Here is a 24707-nt window from a genome sequence, read left to right as displayed (position 1 = left end):
TTAACGTTTATTTATTTTTGAGACAGAGAGAGACAGAGCATGAACGGGGGAGGGTCACAGAGAGAGGGAGACACAGAATCGGAAACAGGCTCCAGGCTCTGAGCTGTCAGCACAGAGCCCGACGCGGGGCTCGAACCCACGGACCGTGAGATCATGACCTGAGCCGAAGTCGGCTGCTTAACCGACCGAGCCACCCAGGCGCCCCAACCCTTTTTTAAATTAATGAAATAATAATTGACACTGGTTATTGTCAGATTCGAAATTTTACAGTCCTGTGTCATTAGTCCTGATGTCTTTGATTCTATATGGCTGGACAATAAATAAATCACCACGTGTTCATTCATTTGGTCTTAAATTCAAGAGCTACTTTTTGAGTGCCTACCGTGTCCTAGGCATCAGAGGCTCCAAGGATGAACCTCCTGTTAAAAGACTAATTTAAGTGAGAGTTTTAGTCTGAGATTTACTTTGGGGTACCTGGATGGCTCAGCCAGTTGAGCGTCTGACTCTTGATTTCTGCTCCGGTCATGATCCCAGGGTCGTGGGATTGAGCCTCATGTTGGGCTCTGTGCTGAGTGTGGAGCCTGCTTGGGATTCTCTCTCTCTCCCTCTGCCCCTCTTCTCCACTTGCACTTTCTCTCTCTAAAATAAAAAACTAAAATCAAATAAAACATTAAAATGTTTCAGGGAAAGAAAAACAGTCAATTTTTGAATTGAACCTACTTTAGCAGGTTAGCCAAATCCCTTGCGTGGTGGGATCATTTCCAGCCATGGTCAGAACAGGCAGGATCTAAGGAAACTACAGTCTCCCCCAGCTCAAGCATCTTCCCATCTACTCTGTCATCTCACTCATGATTGCCATCACTGAGCCGACTCCATTTCCAGAAGGCCAAGTTTGAGTACAGCTGTGGGTGGGGGTAGGAGAGCTGGCTGAGACAGCTAGCTGCCGGACAACTACTACCTGCTGGAATTAATCGGGAATATTAATTAGAAGGGGGTCATCAGAGGGTGGGGCCAAGGGCAAGAAGTCATGGGCCAGAATGACTAGGAAAGGTCTAGGATCCAGGCCAGATCCAAGAAAGTCTGCTCTAGTGTAAGGATCCTGAACAACATATACCCCTCTGGGAGTAAAGAAGAATTTTTAGCAGAAAGAGAAGACCAAAGACAAATTTTGCCTGAGACAGCATGGACCAAGGAACTCTAGGACTGTAGTGGGCATATTAGCCCTGGCTTTCTTTCTGAAACCAGCCAGACCCGTGCTGGGGTGCCGCTATCTTAGAAGCGTCCTTCTTCCTCCCACCTCCTCACCTTCCCTACCTTCTGTCATCTCATTATAGCCTAGGGGTAGGCACCAGGTTGAGGCAAGTTGCCAGAGCTCACAAAATCCTTTTACTCTCCTGGTAATGTGGCCCTGGGCAAGCCACTTTGTTTCTTTCTGTGTCTCCTCTGGGATATGGGAACGAGTCATAATGGCCAAATTTAGAAGGTTTTTTTTTTTTTTAAGTTTATTTATTTATTTGAGACAGAGAGAGAGAGAGAGAGAGAGAGAGAGAGAGAGCGTGCAGGGGATGGGCAGAAGAGGGAAAAGAAAATCCCAAGCAGAATCCATGCTGTCAGAGCAGCAGAGCCCAATGTGGGGCTCCATCTCATGAACTGCAAGATCGTGACGTGAGCCAAAAGCAACAGTTGGACACTTAACCGACTGAGCCACCCGGTACACACCCAGAAGGTGTTTTAACATAAAATGAGTTAATGCAATAATAACCACCTAGCAAAGTGTGAGCTGTCGTTTCCTCTTCTCAGATCTACCCAATACAGATACCCTTTGTCCCTGGGGCTGTCTTCCCTGGCCAAGGCGACTTCTCACCGCTATTAAAAGAACAACCCCCTTTTTTGAGGGCTTAGTCCTCAACTCTTCTAAGTGATTAATAGAGTGCACAATTAACTCTGACATACGCTGATGAGAGAGGATGAAGACACTGTGCAGTCCCTGAGAGCAGGGTAGATGGAACCCAGCTACATGAAGCTCCCCAGGGGGTCAGCATTCTCTTGAGGCATCACGTGCCAGAGGCCCTTTGTAGGCAAAGTCACTCAGCCTGCCTACAAGGTCAGACAGTTAAAACGCCATTTCTTTCTGGTAAGAATTTGACCATTTGTTCAAGAGTTCATCTGGTATTTAGTAGCGCTTATGAACCGATGTGATCCTTTCCTCCCCAAGGAGATTTGGGGCTGGTCTTCCTAGAATGTATCGTCCAGTTGACCTGTAGTGTTCAATGCAGTAGTCGCCACAGACACTGGCTATTGATCATTTGAAATGTGGCTAGTCCCAACTGAAATGTTTGGTAGCGCGAAATATACATAAGGTTTCCAGCACTAAGTACGATTTTCGAATGAAAAATATCTCACGAATAACATATATAAATGCATATTATACACAAATATAAACTATACATATATATACACACTATATATATATACAAATATAAACTATATTTGGGATATATTGGGTTAAAGCAACATACATTTAAAATTAATTTCACCAGTTTCTACTTTTTAAAAACGTGGCTGCTAGAAAATACAGATTTACACAGGTGGCACACAGCGTACTTCTTAACTGACTGAGCCACTCAGGTGCCCCTAACACAGTGTCTTTCTTTCTTTTTAAAAAAAAAAAATTTTTTTTTTTTTAACGTTTATTTATTTTTGAGACAGAGAGAGACAGAGCATGAACAGGGGAGGGGCAGAGAGAGAGGGAGACACAGAATCCAAAACAGGCTCCAGGCTCTGAGCGGTCAGTACAGGGCCCGAGGCAGGGCTTGACCTCACAGACCGTGAGATCATGACCTGAGCCGAAGTCGGACGCTTAACCGACTGAGCCACCCAGGCGCCCCTAACACAGTGTCTTTCTAATGGCCAGTGCTAGTCCCCACGGCAGAGGAGAGTTCCCTGATATGAAATCTTTATTTTCTCCTTTGTAAAGTCCTTTAGGGAAAGTTCCTGGGGACGTCACACGTGCCAATGCAGGTCTTGTTCTGACAGGCAGATAATATTTAGGAAATTCTTTGTCACCTCCAGGTTAAAGCTCAAGGTTAAAACTAGCCTTGGCGTTCTAAGCTGTTGAATCAGCTGTGAAGATACTTGACTAGGAAGCCATGAGAGAAAGCAAAGCACGACTCGTGACTCTGGGAAGATGTGCGAATTGAAGTTGAAACACTCTAAACTCCCGTTTTGATTTTTTTTTCTCCTAAAGCTAGAAACACACAAAACAATTCGGCATTTAAACACGTTTCCAAATCAGTGGATATGGCTGATGCCAGAAGTAACACTCGGCCGAGCCCTAACGAGACGGCACACAGTCGCGAGGCGACAGTCGGGGCTCGGTGGCCGGGAGCTCTGGGCCACCTCCGCTCTCCGGGCGCCGGCTCCCCGGGGGCTGCGCAGTCCGTGGGCCCCGAGGAGGCGCCCGAGCGCGGGGCGCGGGAGAAGGCTGCCGGTCCGGGCGGGGCAGCGCTCGTCGCCATGGCAACGGCGTGAGCCGCAAACAGCCGCGCCAGCCGGGCGACCCGCGGCCGGAGCGGACGCCGGGAAGCAACGCGGCCGGGGGGAAGACGACGGCAGAACGGCGGAGCCCAGCGCCGGCCGCCGGCCTCCGCCAGCCGCCTGTCCCCGAGGAGCGCCGGAGCGCAGCGCCATGGACAAACCGGTACGCTGCGCGCTCGCCCTGCGCGGGCCCCGCGCGGCTCCCACGCCGGCCCGCCCTCGCGGCGCATGCGCGGCGCCTCGCCGGCCGAGCCCGGCGCTCCCTCCGCGGGGTGCGCGCGCTGGCGGCGCCCGCGGGCTTCACCTCCGGGGCTGGGGCGTGAAAGCGCTTCCAGGAGTTTGTGGGGCTAGAGTTGCTGCTGGGTTATGAGTTTGGCAGCTTTTCTCAGGGGTGGTGGTCAATCGTGCCCACCAGGGCATCCCTAGCATGCAAAAGCCATAGGCTCCTACCCCATTCCTGTGTCTTCAACCCCTCCTCCCTCCCTCTTGCGGAAAGGCCACTTGGTGGTGGTCGGTGGCGCGGCCCCAAGCGACCCATTGTCCCATGGCGAGCATCAGGGATATCCAGGTGTGGCGGAGGCCGCTTCGGTGCCAAGTTTGCTGGCTGTTACTAGCTCTCATTGGCCCTGGGGTTTGGACGAGAGCGAATGTTTAGTTCCCTTGGAGAGAGCGGGGGGGCAGAGGGAGAGGGATGGTGTGCGCACAAAGCCCCATTAGGTGGTTTCCTTACGTCTTTTGCAGTTATTTGCCTCGGTGCACAGCAGATGAGAAAGGGCTGGAGACCTACGTGCATTGAAATCAGCTTTCATTTCCAATGGCTTTGTGCTCTTTCTCTCTCTCAAATGAATATTGTGGGGTGAAAAAACCCCAGTACTTGCTTTTGCATTTATCTTCGAGGGAGATGGTACTTAACATGTATTTTTCGCTTACACTCTCTATAGTTCCACAACTAGAGGAATCATTACGCGAATCATGAACTATGCACCCTAGTCAATAAAATCTGCATCATGATTTAATAAATGTAGATGTACACTTATTTAATTAAGAGCAGTGTATGTAGTTTATGTGAGTTCAGCGTTTTCCTCCTCTCTGTAGATATTTACCTTACTCAAAATTAGCCGTTTTATTCTTGTGAGCATCTTTTATGGTATTCATATTAATGTTCTTATTTTCCTATGATAAATATGTTATAAATACTTGGAATTTCCAACATATATCTATTTTGTGTTTCATTAAGACAAATTCTCATTAGTTCTTTTCGTCTGTTTAGTGACTTCCCCCATTTTCTGTCAGAGAAAATAGAGACCCTGAAATGACGGAGGGCATTGCCATGTGTAATACCAGTAAACCAATGACTTTTTTGCATCTTAATTAACAAAAATCCATATATTATATAATCTTACATACATTTTATCCTCTCAGGATATAAAACATGGCTATCAACCTTATACCATCTTCTTGTGCTTTATTATGCTTGCTTTAATATTGAAAAAATTAGGTCACTAAAGCAGTATTGTTCCAATTTCATAAAAATAAAAAAGGGTGGCTCAGTCGGTTGGGCCTCGGACTTCGGCTCAGGTCATGATCTCATGGTTCGTGGGTTCGAGCCCCGCATCGGGCTCTGTGCTGACAGCTCAGAGCCTGGAGACTGCTTCGGATTCTGTGTCTTCCTCTCCCTGCCCTCTCCCCTGTTCACGCTCTGCCTCTGTCTCAAAAATAAACATTAAAAAAAATTTTTTTTTAAATAAAAAAATAAAAAAGGTTTGTAAATATGTATAGAAGACAGAATAAAAGGACATCCACCAAAATGTTGATATTGATTATCTCTGGCTGGTGGCATTAAAGAGGAATTTAATTTTCTTTAAACTTTTTCTATAATGAACATACATATGATAAATATATAAATATTTATACATTTTAATATAAATTATGTATTTAAATATATAAAATCACATTTAAATAGAATATAGATATATGAGGTCAATTATAAATGATAAATATTTATATTTATAGGGATTTTGTAGTTAGAAAAATTATAGGGAAGAATGCCCCTTAAATGTTTACATGACTTTCTTCCTCTAGAGCAAACTTAGCATTCCTTTGTAAATATTTCTTTTTTTTTTAAAGATTTTGTTAAATAATTTTTTTAATGTTTATTTATTTTTGAGAGAGAGAGAGAGATTGTGAGTGGGGATGGCCACAGAGAGAGGGAGACACAGAATCTGACGCAGGCTCCAGGCACTGAGCTGTCGGCACTGAACCCGATGCGGGGCTTGAACTCACAAACAGTGAGATCAGACCTGAGCTGAAGTTGGATGCTTCACCGACTGAGCCACCCAAGCGCCCCAAGATTTTATTTTTAAGTAGTCACTAGACCCAATGTGAGGCTGGAACTCACAACCCTGAGGTGAAGAGTCACAGGCTCCACCCACGGAGCCCTCCAGGCGACCCCTCCTTTGATAAATGTTTCTGTTTTCTGTGCACACTGGTCACCCTGCAAACACTGTTTTGCAACTTGTGAGCTCTCCCTCAGCTAAGAGAGCAGCCTGGATTTTATGTAAATTGGAACTGGAAGGTGGTAAATGAGCATGCCCAGATCAAGGTGAAGCGCAGCAAGAATGAGAGAAATGTGCAGCTCTGTTTCCTAAACACTTTTGGTGACCTCATCAAGGCAGGTGACTGCCCTAAGCCCAGGCTGATGTGGGAAGGGTTTTAGCAGCTATAAAAATTTATCACGGAAGCTGCAAATATGGTTTCTTTGGTTACATTATTTAGAAAATATGGAGAGAAATAGACACAGACACAAAGTTAAGGCATACACATGGTTACATCTGTGGAATGTGCCTGGAAAGAACCTTCGATTCCTGGGGGAAGCCAGGGGTCCCCCTGCTTTTCTCCCAGGTCCAGGAAAGAGCATGTCTGAGGCTGGTGCCAGCATTAGAAAAAGGCTGCTGGGAGTGTGGCTATTTCGAGGAATTGGTTCCCGCTGCATAAGGAATGCTAGGAGGAAGTTTACCTGTTACATTTTCTCCTTTAGTCATGCTAATCTCTTTCCTGGCACTGAGCTCCGGTGGCTGTTTATTTATATACCTCTGTGCTGTTTGCATTTGGCTTTACTTTTTGTAGCCTTACTTTTAACCCACAGACCAAAAAAAAAAAAAAAAAAAAAAAAAAAAGGCTCCAACAACTGCTCACTCATTTCTTTATGAATAAACACCAGTAGCTTCAACTTAAGAGTGAATGGCCGACCTAGGATATGCTGCTTTCCCTGACTGTTGAGTTCTTCTCCTGCCAGGAGACTAGCGTTGCACATCGTGAGTGGAGTTTGTCCTCTCCCCCCAGGGACAGGCTCACCCCACTGCCGGCTCCCACGTGTGGTTTGGCGTCAGGGAATCTGCTGAATGAAAGCTCCCTTTTTTGGAATTTACTCCTCCCTAGAAGAGATGTTTGAGTGAGGCCGGTAGCGAAGGTGATGTCAGAAGATGATGGAGCAGTTCAGTTCTACTCAACGAGCGCACCTGCTATGTTTCAAACAGTGTGGGAAGCGCGCCGGGGACCATGACTTTTGCTTTCTTCCTCCCTTCTCCCATGTTTCCGTCTCTTCCTTTCTTCCTTTATCTCTTTTTCCGTATCTCCTTTCTTCCTTCCAGTCCTTCCTTCCCTCCCTCCCCACCTGTTCCTTCTTTTCTTCTACCATTTGTGTGGAGTGTTTTCTGGCAGGCCCTTTTCTCAAATTTTCCTTTGTGACTCTGAAGCTTCCCTAACACTCACTACACACGTAATGATATTTTCCCCCTTTTCTTGGGGGGACCAAGTGAGACGAACAAATTGTGACTGTTGCCTGCTGCTTTCGAGTAACTTCCAGTGAGCTCAGTGCATCTGTCTGGCAGGAGATGGATAAATGGATAATAACCTACTGAGAAGGGACAGAGGACATGTGATACTTGTCAGATTCCTATAAGGACTCTGTCCAAAGGCTATGCTATTCTAATAAGTCGTTTAGAAGAAACCTGCCCTTGTATCTACCCTGGATGGGGTAAAAGAATGATGATTGGATTCCCATGGGCCAACATTTGGGCCTCCGAGGAGGTCATGTGGAGAGTCAGAATGTCTTTCTTTTGGGAAGTAGCTTCCAGGTAGGGCTTGGCTGTGGGATGTGGGCAAAGCCGTCCATGTCACCCGCATGGAAATGGTTGCAGGCTTCCTTAGAATGCTTGGACATTGCAGAAAGCAAAAAATCTTACTCACGGAGGGCTGAATGCTGTGCGGGCAAGTTCTGAACCTTGTGTAGCCAGTTTGGCGTAAAGAATAGAAGTGTGCGATACCCTGGTGTCCTGAAATGTCCACGTTATTGTTCATTACAAAGAAACACAGGAAAGCCTAGCTCAGAGGAAGCAGTCATCACTAACTCTGGCAGTGTTCCCCCTAAGAGGGTTGACTGAGTGTCATGAACTGTGCTGGGGACTGGGGAGATGTTGGGGAAAAAATAGACCAGAGTCTTCGTCTGTGTGTGAAGCTGACAGCCTGGTGGGGAAGACAGTGTGACAGGGCATAGAAGGGGGCCAGTGAGAGGTGGGAGAGGTCAGGAGGATAGAGCTCTCCAGCCAGAGCAAATGGCCCCCCGGGGGTGGGGTGGGGGGACTAGATAGGGCCCTGATGATCATCACTGAGACAGAAGGAAAAAGAACACTCCCTTCTGTAAGTTCACGGTGCTTACAATTTAGTAAAAAGATACCAATATAACCACATGATGGGTTTTGATAAGTATCACAGCAGACGTGCTTACCAGGGGTTGAACTGATTTGTCTTCTAGAATTCATATGTTAGGGTCCTACCCCCAGGACCCCTGAATGTGACTGTATTTGGAGATAGAGCTTTAAAAAAGGTAATTAAGGTCAAATGAGGACAAATAGGCCCTAATCTAGTAGGGTCGGTACCCTTAGAAGAAGAACGCATTAAGCCACAGACACAGAAAGACCTCAGGAGGCCATGGTGACGAGGTGGCCGTCTGCACGCTAAGGGGAGAAGCCTCAGAAGATACCCAGCCTGCTGACTCCTTGATCTTGGACTTTCAGACTCTGTAACTGTGAGAGAATCAATTTCTGCTAAGCCACCTAGTTGGCGGTATTTTGTTACAGTAGCCTGAGCAAACGTCCACCATGCCAAACAGTTGGCACGAATTGTCTCAGTGAATCCCAGTTACAGCGTGGTGAGGTAGGTGCCGTCACGATCTTCATCTCCACAGCTGAGAAAATCAAGGCTACGAGATCACCATCCCAGCGGGAAGACAGGCACGCCACACACCGCCGAAAATCCCCGACACGTCAAAATGCAAACCCACTCCGCACAGAACGTGTGTGATCGTCATGGCCGCACAGCACAGGGGCATCAGTGTGGGGCAAGACCTCAAACTGCCCTCCGTCGGCCCCTCGGAGTCCTGTCTAATGACCGTCTTTCGGTGGGGAGCTTCTGGAACGTGGTCAGCCCACCTGCATCCATCCGGGTTCAGTGCCCCTTGTGTGATGGATGGATGCTGCTGAACATGGACCGTGGCCCACGCACCTGCACAGCTGTTAGGTGCGCCCGAGGAAGCAAACAGCTGGCCTCGCGGATAGAAGAGATGTTCCAGGCAATGTGGTGATGGCAGCAGACGGACAACTGAGGTGAGCAGCCGACTTGGAGCAAAGAGGCTGAGCCTGGTGAGGAGCTCTCAGATGGAGGTCGTTCTTCTCGAACCGGATTCCTTTTCCATCCATGCTTGGAAGTGGAGAAGACGGTCAGCTCCGGGTGGCTCCTTTAGTAATAATGCCAAAGGGTAGGACAACCTTGTTTTCCGTGTCCGGTCAGGCTTTGATTGTAGGTGGTTGTTGTGTCTGGGGTTGGGTATCTTTTCGTATCTGCCACGCAGCGGGGGTCATTTTACAGCAGGGTTCCCACTCTTTTGTCTTTGTTTTTCGTGGTGCGATGGACTGTTTTGCCGAAGTTTTCTTGTAGTCATGATTTTAAAGGTCTGTGTTTCTGTAACGTATCAAACTTTCTCGGCTATTAGAGAATTGAGGATGGTGGTTTTCCAGGAAGGTCAATATAAATAATTAATGATCTCAGTGGTAGAATTCCTTTTCAGGGAGGAAATTGTCTTTGTTTGGGAAAAACAAATGAATGCAGTTAAGTCACCAGAGAAAGGAAATGAGACCTAAGGGTAAAGCCAGGACAGCCCAGGAAAATGGCTTGTGGCAAGTTCATCGTCTGGCAATGGTGGGAGGTGAGGGGTGGAGGAGGTATGAAGGCCCCGGAGGGAAGACTGGGGTGCGCATGGATGGAGGTTAGGTGCAATGGAAGTCATGGAAGGAACCCCCACGCCGGGCCAGGGAATGCTGGCTGTTCATTTGGAAATTGTCTTCCCAGCTCTGACCTCGGTGGGCTGGGGGGGGGGGGGGGGTCTGCCATATGCATGAGCCACTGTGTGCTTTCTGGAGTTTGAGCCATGGGCCATGTTACACTTTTGTCTCCATCCCTGCACATCTTCCTCTGAACCTTGGAGGAAGAAGCTCAGAGCTGGAGGTGATCCTGAGCCCTTCAGTCCCCTGGGGGCCGGTTGAAGTCTTGGGGAGCGCACAGAATGGGTGCTCTGGCCAGGTTCATCTTGATCGCAAGAGGCTAGCGCATCACAGCTAACTGCTGGCTCTCTCACTGTGTGGGGATGTGACTATGAATTACTGATGCTGATTCCAGAACCAGATTTACCATGAAGTAAATCTTTCTATAGCCATACTCGGGCTTTTTAAGCTGTTTTTGAGGATTCATTTTATTTATGCTCTTATGCTATGAGAGGAAATACCTATATCTGTCTCTATTCTGATGCGGAGTATAAATGCTTAAAAATGTTTAACCAAAGAGTCTTTTCATGGGACCAAATTCTGTGAAATCTGCATTTTGTTATTGTTTCAGTAACAATAGAGTGGGCGAAATATTTGACTTTCTGAGAGTCAAAATATTTGACTTTTGCTGAGAAAATTAATCTCAGAATGCTTGGGTATTTAGTTCTCTTTTCCTAGGCTTGTGTAGACCCAGAAAGTTAACAATGAGAAACCCCTCCCCATCAGTTTATTTATTACCCTTAAAATATGTTCTTAAGGGTGCCTGGGTGGTGCAGTTGGTTAAGCGGTTAACGTTCGACTTCAGCTCAGGTCATGATCTCACAGTTTACAAGTTCGAGCCCCGCGTCGGGCTCTGTGCTGACAGCTCAGAGCCTGGAGCCTGTTTCGGATTCTATGTCTCCCTCTCTCTCTGCCCCTCCCCTGCTCATATTCTGTCTGTCTGTCTCTCTGTTCTCCCATGGGGCGCCTGGGTGGCTCAGTTGGTTGAGTGTCCGACTCTTGATTTTGGCTCAGGTCATGATCTGGCAGTTCGTGGATTCGAGCCCTGTGTCAGGCTCTGGGGCTGACAGCATGGATCTTGCTTGGGATTTTCTCTTTCCCTCTCTCTGCCTGCCCCTCCCTGACTCTCTGTCTCCCCCCAAATAAATAAGTAAACATTAAAAAAACCCAAACAAACTAAGGGGTGCCTGGGTGGCCTAGTCCGTTAAGCATCGACTTCGACTCAGGTTACAATCTCATGGTTCGAGGGTTTGAGCCCTGCGTCAGGCTCTGTGCTGACAGCTCAGAGCTTGGAGCCTGCTTTGGATTCTGTGTCTCCCTTTCTCTCCTGGCCCTCCTCTGCTCGCGCTCTGTCTCTCTCTCAAAAATAAATAAATTAAAAACAATTAAAAAGAAAACAAACTAAAATATGTTCTACCTGCTTAATGAGAACATTTAGAGGGAGTAATGTATAGTATATTTAACTTCTTTTCGAACGTCTTGTAGCATCGACATCATGATTACATTGGCTTCGTTAACTTCATAATGACTTAGGGACCTAATCTGATCTCTGTTAGAATTTTAGATTCTCTGTTTTAAAGCTAAGCATGTGCAGACAGGCACCAACAAGGAAACAGGTGGGTGCACATTGCCTATTCATTGAGGATGTTAATCATACCCCATGTTTGTGACTTCCCATTGCCCTTTCATTGGGTTATATATACTTCTAGGGTGTTAATGAATAACAAAAATAGATTTTCACTTCTCAAAAAAGAGCTTCAGTGTTTCTGGGATAAATAAGGCATCTGAAGAAGCAAATGGGTCACTGCCTAGCAGTGTCTTTTGGTGGTTTGTTCAGTAGAGGAGTCTGACTGAATACGTTTTACCTCGGAAGTTGTAATTGTCTCGGTGACTATGCGAATATATGCCCAGTGAACTAGTACTTTAAATCTTATTATAAGATTTAAGAATGGCTAATAATGTACTCTTACCTTCTTGATCTCTTAGTATTGGGAAATCACATTAGATGAGAATGAATACCAATAGCCTGGCACTTCTTCCTTAAGTATGTTATGCAGGTACAGATCCATCACAAGGGGAATCCCCTGGACATAAATATAAATTCTTGCGGTGGAATTTCTTAAACACAGACTTTTAAAGTCAGCGTTTTTAGGCCATGGCACCAATGTGAAATAAACAAGGCCCAGCACATAACTAGTAAATTGGTAAGTGCAGAGAAATTAGGTTGGTTTTTATGTGTTTTTGGGGCGCCTGGGTGGCTCAGTGGGTTAAGCGTCCGACTTCGGCTCAGGTCATGATCTCCTGGTTCGTGGGTTCGAGCCCCGCGTCAGGCTCTGTGCTGACATCTCGGAGCCCAGAGCCTGCTTCCGATTCTGTGTCTCCCTCTCTCTCTGCCCCTCCCCCACTGGCACTTTGCCTCTCTCTCTCTCTCTCTCTCTCTCCCTCTCTCTCAAAGATAAACGTTAAAAGAAAAGATTTTTATGCGTTTTTGTCAAAGGCTAAAGAGCAAAGATTAGGTGCAAATGATCTTTTAAAGACAGTGATACAGAAATTCTGAAAAGACATATTATGGTCTTTCCTTCATTCTTTATCTCTGTCCTTATCTGGGTTTCTTAAAGGTGCTATGTGCGGTCTTCTGGGTAGTCTGGGAATACGGTGGATGTTACGGTGAGGGTCTGAGGTGCACAGTGGGATCAGTATACCTGTCGGGGAGAGGATGAAGATAATCGATCGTCTTTGGCCGACCACTGGGTTTGGAGGAATTCCAAGTATCAAAGCTGCTCAAGCAGCAGCCGCTGCCCATCCAGTCTTTGTGGACGTGGACCAGACAAACCCCTCATTCTCCGGAGAGTTCCTTGTAACAAGACTTGGCGTTTGCAGCGACACAAACGATATATTTTAAAGCAATTTAATCCTTTAAAAAAACCCCAGCTCAATCCTCGACTATTTAAAAAAAATACCCGTTTCCCGGAAGGTAGGTTAGCAGATGAGCTGAAAGGGCCACATGGACTCACTTTTTGTGAGTTTATGACACCACCTTGCCACGCTTTGGGCTTGGGTCTTCATCTCCTAAACAGCACTTGCTTTGTTTGTGTTAAGATTACCTCTTCAGAAAGTCAGTTAATTCCTGCTTTGTGTCCCGGAGGGTATCACAGCGAAATAAAGATCTTACTTCATGTTTGTTTCAGGTGACACTCAAACGTCTTTACCAAATTTAATCCTGGCCATGATTCTGAGACAAAGATGCATTCACCACTTTTGCAGAGGGGGATTTTTGCCCAAAGTCCATGCTGAGGGACCGAGGAAGTAAAGAGATGGTTCTCCTCCTGTTTTCAGACTTCATGAGTTTCGACCTGTGTTTGCGTCTTCTGCCTCAAATCAGAAACCCCAGCACTGGAATTGTGAAGAGCCTCCGCATCCCACCCTGCTGACTTCTCTCTTCTCCCTCCTCCTTTGCTCCAGGCTTCTTTCTGTCCCTCCTCCCCCCTTCCTCCCCTGGCTCTCCCCCAGCCCTCCACCCTGTCCCCTGGGCTCTGATCTCCCTGCGGAGCTCCACGGGGCCAATGGGAATGATTCAGGCCCCTGTCCCCTCCTCTGACAGTGCTGGGTGGCCCAGCCCTTCCGGCTGTCTGGCGGCTGTCTGGCGGAGCCTGCTGGTCTGTGCACACATAGACTTCATTGGTTAACTTTCAGCCCTTGGTCTTGAAGGAGACAGACTTAAAAAAGTACCAGCTAATATTTATGGTTTCCTATGCGTTCAGCCGGGCATAACACCTTTTCCTTTTTCTTTTTTTCTTTTCTTTTTCTTTCTTTCTTTTTTTTTTTTCTTAACACATTTTGGTTTTCTTTTACTTAGTTAAGAAAAAATTGTGACTTCCATGCTAGTCGGGTTGAGGCATGCTATAGGGGCACAGTCCAGACTTGTAGGGTAGTGATGGAGATTCAGCCCCTCGACACTGTTGTGCTCTGAGAGGGGCGGGGAGCTAGTGTGAAGTAATGGGGGACGAAAAAGGAAAAGGAAAAGGAAAAATCAGAGCCTCTTATTTAAGACATTTCACTTGCATGTTTCTGGATTCTTCCAGTTAATTTACTTAGGATTAACCACTTCAATGTTTGTTACCTGTTTTTCAGTTTAATTTTTTCCTTTTCCTTTTTAAAAAGCCAGATTCCCTTTAATAATAAAACTTTAGAGGCATTAAATGATCTTTTAAAGTTCGTTAAAGCCCATGCGTATTTTTCCCCGTGGCACGGTTTCTTTCCCTCTGCCTTACCTCCCTACCTCCCTTCTGTCTTCATTCTTCTTTTGCTTCCTTTCTTTTTCATTATTATTTTAATTTATTTTTCTCTTGTTTTATTAGTTAAGAACATAGACTCTGGAGCCAGATCTCCTGGGTCTGAATCCTGGCCAAACTGTTCATTAGCTGTGTGACCTCGAGTAGGTGACTTGACCTCTCTGTGCTTCAATGTGTTAATGTATAAAAAAATGGGGATAGTAACAATAGCGACTTCATAGTCATGTGGTGAGGATCGAGTTGGTATTTATAAAGTGCTTAGAACAGGGCCCAGTAAAGTGTAATGCTGATAATTAAAATAAAAAAATAAAAACAAGACAGAAGTAAACCTAGGAAATATGGATAAAAAGAACATAAAAAAATAATATGTAGGCCTATCTTTCAGTCTCAGAAATAATCACTATGAATAGTCCTTTCCCCATATGTATGTACAGGTAATTTATTTTTATTTATTTAATTAATTTATTTTTTAAATGTTTATTTATATTTGAGAGAGAGAGAGAGAGCGAGAGAGAGAGAGAGAGAGAGAGAGAGAGAATCCAAGCAGGCTCTGCACTGTCAGCACAGAGCCCAGCACAGGGCTTGAACCCACAAACTGTGAGATCATGACCTGAGCCAAAATCAAGAGTCAGATGCTCAACTGACTGAGCCAACCAGGCACCCCTATTTGTGTTACTTTTAAAATTTATTTATTTTTCTTAAAAAGATTTTATGTTTGTAATCTCTACACCCACTGTGGGGCTTGAACTCACAATCCCAAGATCAGAAGTCACACGCTCTACCCACTGAGCCACCCAGGTGCCCTGAAATTTATTTTTATTTTGAAAAATTTTTTCTTAACATTCATTCGTACTCTTGGAGCCTGACTTTGTTTCCCACTTTATAGCATGTCATAAACATGTTTCAGTTTCATTAAAATGCTTCCTTAACATGATTGTTTTTTAAGAGTCTTTTTCTTTTTTTAAGTTTATTTATTTATTTTGAGAGAGAGACAGCACGAGGTGAGGAGGGGCAAAGGAGAGAGGGAGAGGGAGAGAATCCCAAGCAGGCTCCGCACTGTCAGTATAGAGCCTGATGTGGGGCTCAAACCCATGTACCATGAGGTCATGAGCTGAAACCAAGAGTCAGATGCTTCACCGACTGAGCCATCCAGGTGCCCCTAACATGACTGTTTTTTAAAAGTAATCTCTACATCCAGTGTGGGGCTCGAATTCACTACCCCAAGATTGGAAGTCGTCTGCCTAACCGACTGAGCTAGCCAAGTGCACCAACACGATTTTTAATGGCTGTGTTCAATTCCATTGTACAGCTCTATAGCAAATTATTTTTATGAATTTCTTATTGTGAAGCTATGAAGGATTGTTAATAAGTATTCCTAACAAAATTATAAAGAAATGAGTTCGTTTATTGTATATATATGGTCACCACATATCCCCCTGCTTCTCCTCCCATCCTGCACCCTGCATGCAGCACAAACACACCCTCCACTCCCTGGCTTTTCTACCTGCCTTGGGCGTCCAGTGACCCAGCTCATTACACAGCCTCCATTTCTGCCCTGGCTCTATTTGAGAAATGCTTCTTATTCCAGGAGAGGCTGTAATTCAAAATACCTTGTTTAACCAGCAAACACACAAACTCCTCCCAATTAAGGTAAAAAAGAACCAAAGACCTCATCAAACACTCTAGAATAAAAAATACCTCCCTCTCAAGAGTAGGAAGCTAAGACGAGCCGTAGTAAAATACATATGGCAAATGGACAAGGAAAACATTCTCTATGATTTAATAAGACAATTTTCAACTTTGAAAATTTAGAGATTTCTTAAATTCTCAGGTTCTCACAAGTAAATTTCATTTTGTCAGAAGAGCAAATTCTCATCAACCAGAGTAAGAGCAGGGCCAAGCCTGGAGTGACTCTTTAGGTAAGGAAGTCAAGAAATGGTTCAAGCCCGCCACCTAGTGGCTGTTCAGGACGTGGCTTCCTTGAATTTGGCCTTTTGGGGATTTGATTTCCATGGGGCAGGTTTCTGTCGTTCACCACTGTGTTCATTTTCCTCCCGGCCAAAGTCGTCCTTATTTGAGGAGTCCCACTGAAGCCTCTGATTAAATTGTCTCATGTTTGGTAGATAACGCTGCATTAAACTTAGTATATTTGCTAAGAGGATCTTACTTTCGTCTCTTGTGTGAGAAATAGATTGGTGGTTTGTTACAAGAGTAACACTGGGAGGGAGTCAATTGTTTTATGTCTTGTGTTCATTACTACAGTATCTACTCTTACATCTTCAGTTACCAAAAAGAAAACTAGCCAGGAATTTTTTTTTTCGTCTTCTTATCTCTACCATATTCAGCTTCTGAGTTTCCCATAGACCTCATTTCAAATAAGAACATCTTGCAATGAGTTCCCTGAAGAGCAGAGCCTGAAGGCATGGATTTGTGTTACCAGTTTATTAGGATTGCAGTGCTAGGCACGCACCCCGATGTTTATAGCGGTGTTATCGACAACAGCCAAAGTGTGGAAATAGCCCAAATAGCCATCGACAGATGAATGGATAAAGAACATGTGGTTTGTATATACAATGGAATACTACTCAGCAGTCAAAAAGAATAAAATCTTGCCATTTGCAACAACATGGATGGAACTAGAGTGAATTATGCTAAGCAAAATTAGTCAGGGAAAGAGAAATACCGTATGACTTCACTCATATGTGGAATTTATTTTATTTTTTTTTTTTTTAAATTTTTTATTTTTTAATTTTTTTTTTCAACGTTTTTTATTTATTTTTGGGACAGAGAGAGACATAGCATGAACGGGGGAGGGGCAGAGAGAGAGGGAGACACAGAATCAGAAACAGGCTCCAGGCTCTGAGCCATCAGCCCAGAGCCTGACGCGGGGCTCGAACTCATGGACCGTGAGATCGTGACCTGGCTGAAGTCGGACGCTTAACCGACTGCGCCACCCAGGCGCCCCTCATATGTGGAATTTAAAATACAAAACAGATGAACATCAGGGAAGGGAAGCAAAATTAATATAAAAATAGGGAGGGGGACAAACCATAAGAGACTACTAAATATAGAGAACAAACTGAGGGTTGCCGGAGGGGTATTGGGTGAGGGGATGGGCTAAACGGGCAAGGGGCATTAAGGAGGACACCTGTTGGGGTGAGCACTGGGTGTTATATGTAGGGGACGAATCACTGGGTTCTACTCCCGGAATCATTATTGCACTATATGCTAAGTGACTCAGATGTAAATTAAAAAAAAAAAAAAAGTGCAGTGCTAGGGAAGCAAGAACGAGAGAAAAGCAGAGTGAGGTGGGGGAGGAGGGAGGGTCAGTATGAGGGCGTGTCTTGTCTCTGGCCACTTCTGGAAGCCGTCTGCTGGGACTGTGGGCCACGAGGCTGCAAGAGCCTAGGGCAGTCCAGTGGAGGGAAAGACGTGAGAATTCGTTCACCTCGTGCCTCCCTTTCCCACTGGTAACATTTGCTTCATTGGCTTTAATTCCCCCGCTCTTCTGGTTGTGATCATGGCTGGTCTGGAGGCCAGAGGCATGTACCCTGGGCACCAAACAAGAGATGTCGCAGGGGTGGATGAGCCGCAACAGCTGGGGCAGACCAAGTGGCCCAGGGCCCCAGGAGCAGGTGAGGCTGGGGCCTGAGAGGTGGTGCACGAAAGCCTGGGGCTCCACGACCTTCTTAGTGTGCTGACCCCGGATTCTGCTCACAGGAACATGTTGAAGAGCTGAATACAGACTGGTCACAGATTTTTATGTTTTCCAGTAAATGCTTCCTGCAGGATTCTTGCAGGATTCTTTCGGTAGCAAGAAACCCACGCCAACCAAAGCAGGAAAAGCGAACAGGGCAGGGTTGTGCCAGGGAATCCCCACGTGCCTGGCGATGGTGCTGGACCCCAGGGGGTGCCGAGTCAGGACTGGCAGGTGACCTGACCGGATGCTGCACACGTGAGTGCTTCACTCTTGTTCGTCTCTTTCTGAAGACTGGCTTTGTTGGCGTCCACGGCCTGCCCGTAGGCAGAAGAGGCCCGCCCGTGGTTCTGAGCTCCCACATTTACAGCCGCCCAGGAGACACATTCTCTGTCAGCTCTAACTCCAAATTCCAGGGAGGAAATCTCTCTAGCTGGTCAGGTGTTCTCCTCTGATCCAACGGGCCCCATGGTGGGGTAGAGAAGCCAGGCCATTTCTTTCTTTTGCTTTTTCTTTTCTTTCTTTTGCCCTTCCTTCCTTCCTTCCTTCCTTCCTTCCTTCCTTCCTTCCTTCCTTCCTTTCTTTAATATTTAAGTTTGTTTATTCATCTTGAGAGAGAGCATGAGCTTGAGCCAGGGAGGGGTAGAGAGAGGGGGAGAGAAACAATCCCAAGCAGGCTCTATGTTGTCAGCGCGGAGCCTGATGTGGGGCTCGAACTCACGAACCCGCAAGACCAGGACCTGAGTCGAAATACAGAGTTAGACACTTAAGCGACTGTGCCACCCAGGCGCCCCCCAGGCCGTTTCTGAAATAACTCCCCGTGGCCCAGAGGCAGTGGAGGGGAGGTGACTGGGGCCGGAGGTATTTACTGTGACCCAGTGCAGGGGGCTGATACACTGACTGATGCATGATTTTCCATCTCTGGCCTGCTGGGCTGCTCGAATGGACACACGTACTCCTTCCAACATTCGTTCTGTAATGAGTGCATTGTCCCCCCTCCTCCCCCCACCCCAGGAGTCACCCTGAAGTTGTGTCCACCTCTTGCAGCTAGTGGTGATGTCTCCAGGTCTCCTGGTGGTGGTACTCACTCTGGTGTCGCCATGATCCAGGCGAGGAGTGTCTCTAGAGCTGGGGACGAAGTGCTAAATTATTAGTCATCCTCAGCATGGAATGGTGGTGGGAATAGGCCTGCTGAAACCCAAAACATGCCCATTCGAAAAATACTGGAAGGAGTAGAAGGCTTCATGAACCCACCACGGACTGGCCCTTGGTTCATGGCCCTTCCAGAGAGCAGCACCACCTCTCTGATCATTCTCCTTCAGTCAGATCTCTTCTTTAACCCCCTCTCTCGTCTATGTCATCCACTTTTTTTTTTAATGTTTATTTTTGAGAGACAGAGAGAGAGAGAGAGAGAGCATGAGCGAGTGGAGGAGGGGCGGAGAGAGAGGGAGACACAGAATCTGAAGCAGGCTCCAGGCTCTGAGCTGTCAGCCCAGAGCCCGACGCGGGGCTGGAACTCAGGAGCTGTGAGATCATGACCTGAGCCCCCCAGGTGCCCCCTCCATCGTCCGCTTTTCAGTGCCCTTGTGATTCCACTCAGCTCACCTGTGTGATCCAGGATACTCTCCCCATGTTAAGGTCAGCTGATTAGCAACCTGAATTCCATCTGCACAGAGTTTCCCATTGCTGTGTATGCTAACACACTCACAGGTCTAGGGGTTAAGAGGTGACATCTCTGGGGGCTGGTATTCTGCCTGCTACAACAGGTATCTTCTACACTTGGGTCCGACATCTGTCCGAGGGACTGAGTAAGAGGCAGGCAGGGAGCATTTCCGGTGCTGAACCCTGTGTACAGCTTCAGCTTGATCGCCTTGTAGGTTTCACGTCCTAGGACTCTCCTTGCTTCCAATCGGAGCAGGAGGTGACACCAGCCAGAGTTTGGTCATGCCTCCGTCCGTGTTCCCCAGGAGGCCTGGGGCTCCTGTCCATTCCCATTGCACAGAGGTTCTCTAAGTACCCCCAGAGGTCCCAGAGTGGGGGCGGGGCTCAACTTGTTCCAGGGGGCCCTTGAGATCAGAACCATGTTCATACTAATAGGCCATCTCATTGTGGAGCTGTTTCCCAGTGGCTTCCTGGCATGGGGCAGTGTTATTGCTCCGATGGCTGGTGGAATGTGTGCTGATGTTTTCTTGTGTTTTCAACATGTCTTAGTTTTATCTATATTTTTAAAGTTTTATTTATTTATTTTGAGAGAGTGAGAGCGAGAGTGTGCAAGCACGTTGGGGAGGGGTAGAAAGAGAGAGAGAGGGAGGGAGGATCCCAAGCAAACTCTGTGCTGTCAGCGGGGAGCCCGATGTGGGGCTCGATCTCGTGACTTGTGAGATCATGACCTGAGCAGACATCAAGAGTCCGATGCTTAAAAGACTGAGCCACCCGGGTGCCCCTCAGTTTAAATTTTGAATGAAGTAAATATAGGTAGATACATGCACACAGATGCATAACCCACATGCACACAGGCTTTGGGTCCTTGATAATTTTTAAGAGTGTAAGGGGTTCTTGAGACATACAAGTTTGGGAACCACTGCCCTAGCCATTTAACAATGTCAGCCTTCAAGTTTGGATGGGAACCGGCATTTGGGGTGTCCCCTGGGGGGCTGCACCTGCTCATAAGCTCAGTTGAAGAGGAATAAACTCATGGAAAGTGTCCTTGCTTTTTTGGGAGTCGGAGGGGCCTGGGTCTGTCCGGTCAGCCCTGAATGGCACTGGTGCTGGGGGGTTGCATCAGCATTAACTGGGAGTCAGGAAAGGTACAAAATCCTGGGTCCTTTGTAAAGTGGTGCTGATTCACGGCTTTGCAGTAGGCTTGAGAATCTGTATTTATTTGAAGCGTCTGAGATAATTCAAGTGCCTGCCAGGTTTAGGAATGATCGCTTAACCTGCCAGATGTGCCCTTTTTAGAAAATCAGGAGATAGAGGTTGTTAACATAGACACCCAAATTCTGAGCAGGTTGGGGTGGGACAAGGGGAGAGAGAAGGTAGTGGGAGCCAATTTGGGAATGAGAGACTGACACATAATTGCCCGCGTTCCCTCCTTTACTTGGAGGAGTTGAGAGATCCAGATGCTATCAGACTGATGAAGATGAAAATATTTACCTGTGGTTACCGACCAAGGTGGTCGGCAACTGGCTTTCTGTCTGCAGTCAACCAGCTCTCCCCGCCTGCTGGGGAAGGGAAGCGTCCCTGTGGGAGCTGCCCCTTCCAGTGGGGATGGCAGCAGCCTCATAGAGGACAGCAAGGAGGATGGGGGGGGGGGGAGAGAGAGAGAGAGAGACCTAGCGTGATCTACTTCTGTCCTATTTCCAAATCAGAAAACCCACATACGTCACTCCTCCCCACAGGCAAGAATGAATGAGGGAGGGGGAGAACCAGGAGTGGGAATCTACCTGAAGTCCCTCCCCATGGAAGAATGAGCTGTGGGGAGTAATTAACATTCATCAATCTCCTCTACAAATGTTTATATGATCGACCCTGAGCCAGGCAAGGTGTTGGGGGCCAGGATGCAATGAATGCAATGCTGGCTCCAAAGAGCTCATGAGTTTTCTTCAGAAGTGTGTTTTCTAGACTACGGATGTCCAAATCATCTGGAATTTCACTTTAATGTGTGTTTATTGAGCACCTATTATGAGCACAGTGCTATTGTAGGTATTGGGATTCAGCGGTGAAAACCAAGTCCCTTCCCTCCTTAGCTTCCATTCTAATGGGGATAGTATGTGCTATGTCAGCTGCTGATGAGCACTGTAGACAAAAACCAGTGAAGCAAGGGGGCTGGAGAACTCTATGGAGATGGGGTGGTGGGCTTGTTACTTTATATAAAGTAATCAGGAGTTGCCTCACTTGAAGGGGCAATTGAGCAGGGTCCTGAAGGACTTGAGAGAAGTGTGTGGATATCTGGCAAACAGGGCTCCAGGGAACAGGAACATCATATGCAAAGGTCCTGTGGCCTGAGCGATTGTCATGCTCATGGAACAGCTGAGGGAGGTTGTATGCCTGGAGGGTGGTGGAAAAGAGGCAAAGGGGTAGAGGGTGGAGTAAGAGAGATATGGAGAGACCATGGGGGTCCTGGTAGGATAAACATGTTTCGCCATGTTAAGGGGACGGTTGTGGTTTGTGTGGGAAAGTAGAATGATTTGGTAGCTATTGTTGTAATTTGGGGAGTGGGGAGGTAATGGTGACTTGGGCAGGAGTGCTAGTGTTGGTTGAGCTAAGAAATGGTCAGATTCTGGATGTATCTTGCAGCAGAGCTGATAGGATTCGATGACAGGTGAGAAGTGAGAGGAGGTATGAGAAAGCACAGTCAGGGAGGACTCCACGGGTTTCTGCCTTAGCACCTGGAAAGATGAAGCAGCCCTGAGATGGGGAGGGTGCTGGGAGGGGCATGTTTGGGAGGGTAGTGGGACATGACTTGTGAAGTGCTGAGTTTGACACTAGTTGGACATCTGCACAGAGAGTATGTGTGTCCAAAGCTAGAGATCAGAGGAGCGGTCAAGTTTGGTGAGAGGGACTTGGAGCTTCAGTGAGATCATCCAGTTAGTGAAAAAGAGAATCGAAGCCTGGGTTCTGAGACAACTTGACCTTCAGAGGTCTGGGAGCTGAGAGGAGGAGCCAGTGAGTCAGAGCAGAATTAAGAGCAGGTGTCCCGGGTCACGTGAACAATGTGTTTTAAGAAACGCTTTGCTTTGTCAAATACAGCTGAAAGTTAAGATGCAGACTGAAGTTCCCGTTGGATGTAGCCACACCGGGCCCCAGTGCCTTTGATGAGCTGTTTCAGGAGTTGAGAAGCCAAAAGCCGGATGGCGTGTGTTCAGGAGAGAATCACGAATGCCATGGGAGAGAACAAGGAGGAACCGTTCTTTAGAGGTGTTTGGATGAGAGGGGAGGTAGGGGGTTGGGGAATATGGGATCAAGTTCATTCACTCCACACATATTTGTTGAGTACCTACCATTGTCCCAGGAGTCTGAGTTACTCGATCCTCCTCCCGGTGGAGCAGCTTAGTTCTAGTCAAGGGAGGCCTGGAACGAGCACATTTCATTTACATGTGACAAGAATGCTAATGCTGTGGATAAAAGGGAGGGAGAGGAGTCAGGAGCTTCAAGTTTGCCTGGCGGGGGAGGGGAGTTGGGATTTCAACAGCGTGGTTGAGTTAGCCTGATGGTGGCGGTGATATTTGAGGCTGGAACCTGCCGGAGGTGTAGGCGGTGGCCACGGGGACACTTGGGGAAGGACCACGGTAGCAAAGGGGACGGTGGCTGCAACAGCCCCAGGTCGGAGTATGGCTGGAGGGGCGTGAGCTAATGAGGAGATGGGTCCTAGAGGTAGAGGGGGGGGCTGGGAGGTTTGTGTAAATGGGGTGGGGGTCTTGGAGACCTTTGGGAAGGTTTTGGCTTTTACTCTTAGTGACACGGGGAACCACTGGACAACAGAGGGGGTTGGCTGGGTCAGTATGGGTGTTGGTGGTGGGAACCGGGTGGCAGTATTTGTATTTAGGGCTCCCCAGAGACACAGAACCAATAGGCTGGCCATATGATCTACCTGTATGTCAAGAGAGATTTGTTGTAAGGAATTGGCTCACAGAATTGTAGAGCCTCATGCATCTGGTATCTTGAGGGTAGGCCAGAAGACTGGAGGACTCCTCCCCAGGGAGGAGTTGATGCTCAGCTCAGGTCTGAAGGCAGTCTGGAGGGGCCATTCCCTCTTCCTTGGGGTATCTCCAACTTTTTTCTTTGAGGCCTACAACTGATTGAATGAGGCCCACCCCCATTATGGCGGGTAATCTGCTCTACTCAAAATCTACTGTTTCATTGTTAATCTCATCTAAGAAATACCTTCACAGCAACACCTAGACGAGTGTTTGGCCAAATATCTGGGTTCTGTGCCTAGCCAAGTGGACATATTAAATTCACTATCACCACAATGTGAAAAGGTGTTGGCTTCTGGTGCCACGGCATCTACATCTCTAGGTTTTTATAACCTGGCTGGGAGGCAGGTGCTGTCCCAGACCAAAAACCATGGCGTGTCTGTGCATGAATGTACACGATACCCTCCTCTCGGGAGGATGGTGCTTGGCCCCATGAACATCACAACTGCACCGGCTGTTCCCCTCAGTTCTCTGAGAATCCCCATGGAGCTCATGTGCGGCCCCGTCCTCAGGCCTGAGCTGCAGTTTAGGGCCTGAATCTTATTTGGGAGATTTGTCCTTCTCATCTTGTCTCCTTGGCTCTCTTCTGAGATGCTGTGCAACCTTCTGTGGGCCTTCCTTCTCCATTGGCCAAAACAAGGGAGAGAAGAAAACCCCCTAAAATCCTTATGTAATTCAACTCCTAGGAATCACCCTCCCTGAGGACATCTTATTTCAGATGTCCCGTTGTGTCCTTATGTGTCTGACTCCCATTTGGCTCGGGCTGGGGCCCAGGATATTTGTGTGAGAGACCCATGACCATTCCCTCCAGCCTCAAAGGAGACCGGGGAGCTGCCAGTCTGGCGGTGAACCAGAGAGGCATGATGGGGAGGGATTTAGCCAGGGCTAGGAAAGAGGAGGGTGGAAGAGGAGCTGTGGATGTCTGCGTGTGAGAAATCTGCAACAGCACTGGGATGCAGGAGAATGGGGCAGCAGAAGGAAGGGGCCTTTGAGAAACGTCGCTCTGGGTTATGAGTCAACCCCCCTTTAATATTCTTGGAGATATGCAGGCAACAATTAGATTCTTTCTATTGGAGTGTGGTTGACATACAATGTCATATTAGTTTCA

General features: G+C 47.2%; 1 protein-coding gene across 1 annotated transcript in view; it reads left to right on the top strand.

Moving 5' to 3' along the window:
* The first annotated feature begins 3538 nt into the window (after window positions 1-3538).
* The window catches only part of DNAH5 (dynein axonemal heavy chain 5), a 284081-nt gene continuing 262912 nt past the window's right edge, over window positions 3539-24707 (top strand). Inside the window, exon 1 of the mRNA XM_078444422.2 lies at window positions 3539-3700. Within this exon, the coding sequence (XP_078300548.2) occupies window positions 3689-3700 (12 nt within the window). The 5' untranslated portion in view covers window positions 3539-3688. The remainder of the gene's footprint in view (window positions 3701-24707) is intronic.

The sequence above is a fragment of the Panthera onca genome, chromosome A1 (assembly GCF_046562875.1).
Source record: "Panthera onca isolate mPanOnc1 chromosome A1, mPanOnc1 haplotype 2, whole genome shotgun sequence".
NCBI classification, from domain to species: domain Eukaryota; kingdom Metazoa; phylum Chordata; class Mammalia; order Carnivora; family Felidae; genus Panthera; species Panthera onca.
The sequence above is the reverse complement of the archived record's forward strand: the minus strand, read 5'-3'. Positions and strand labels throughout refer to the sequence as shown.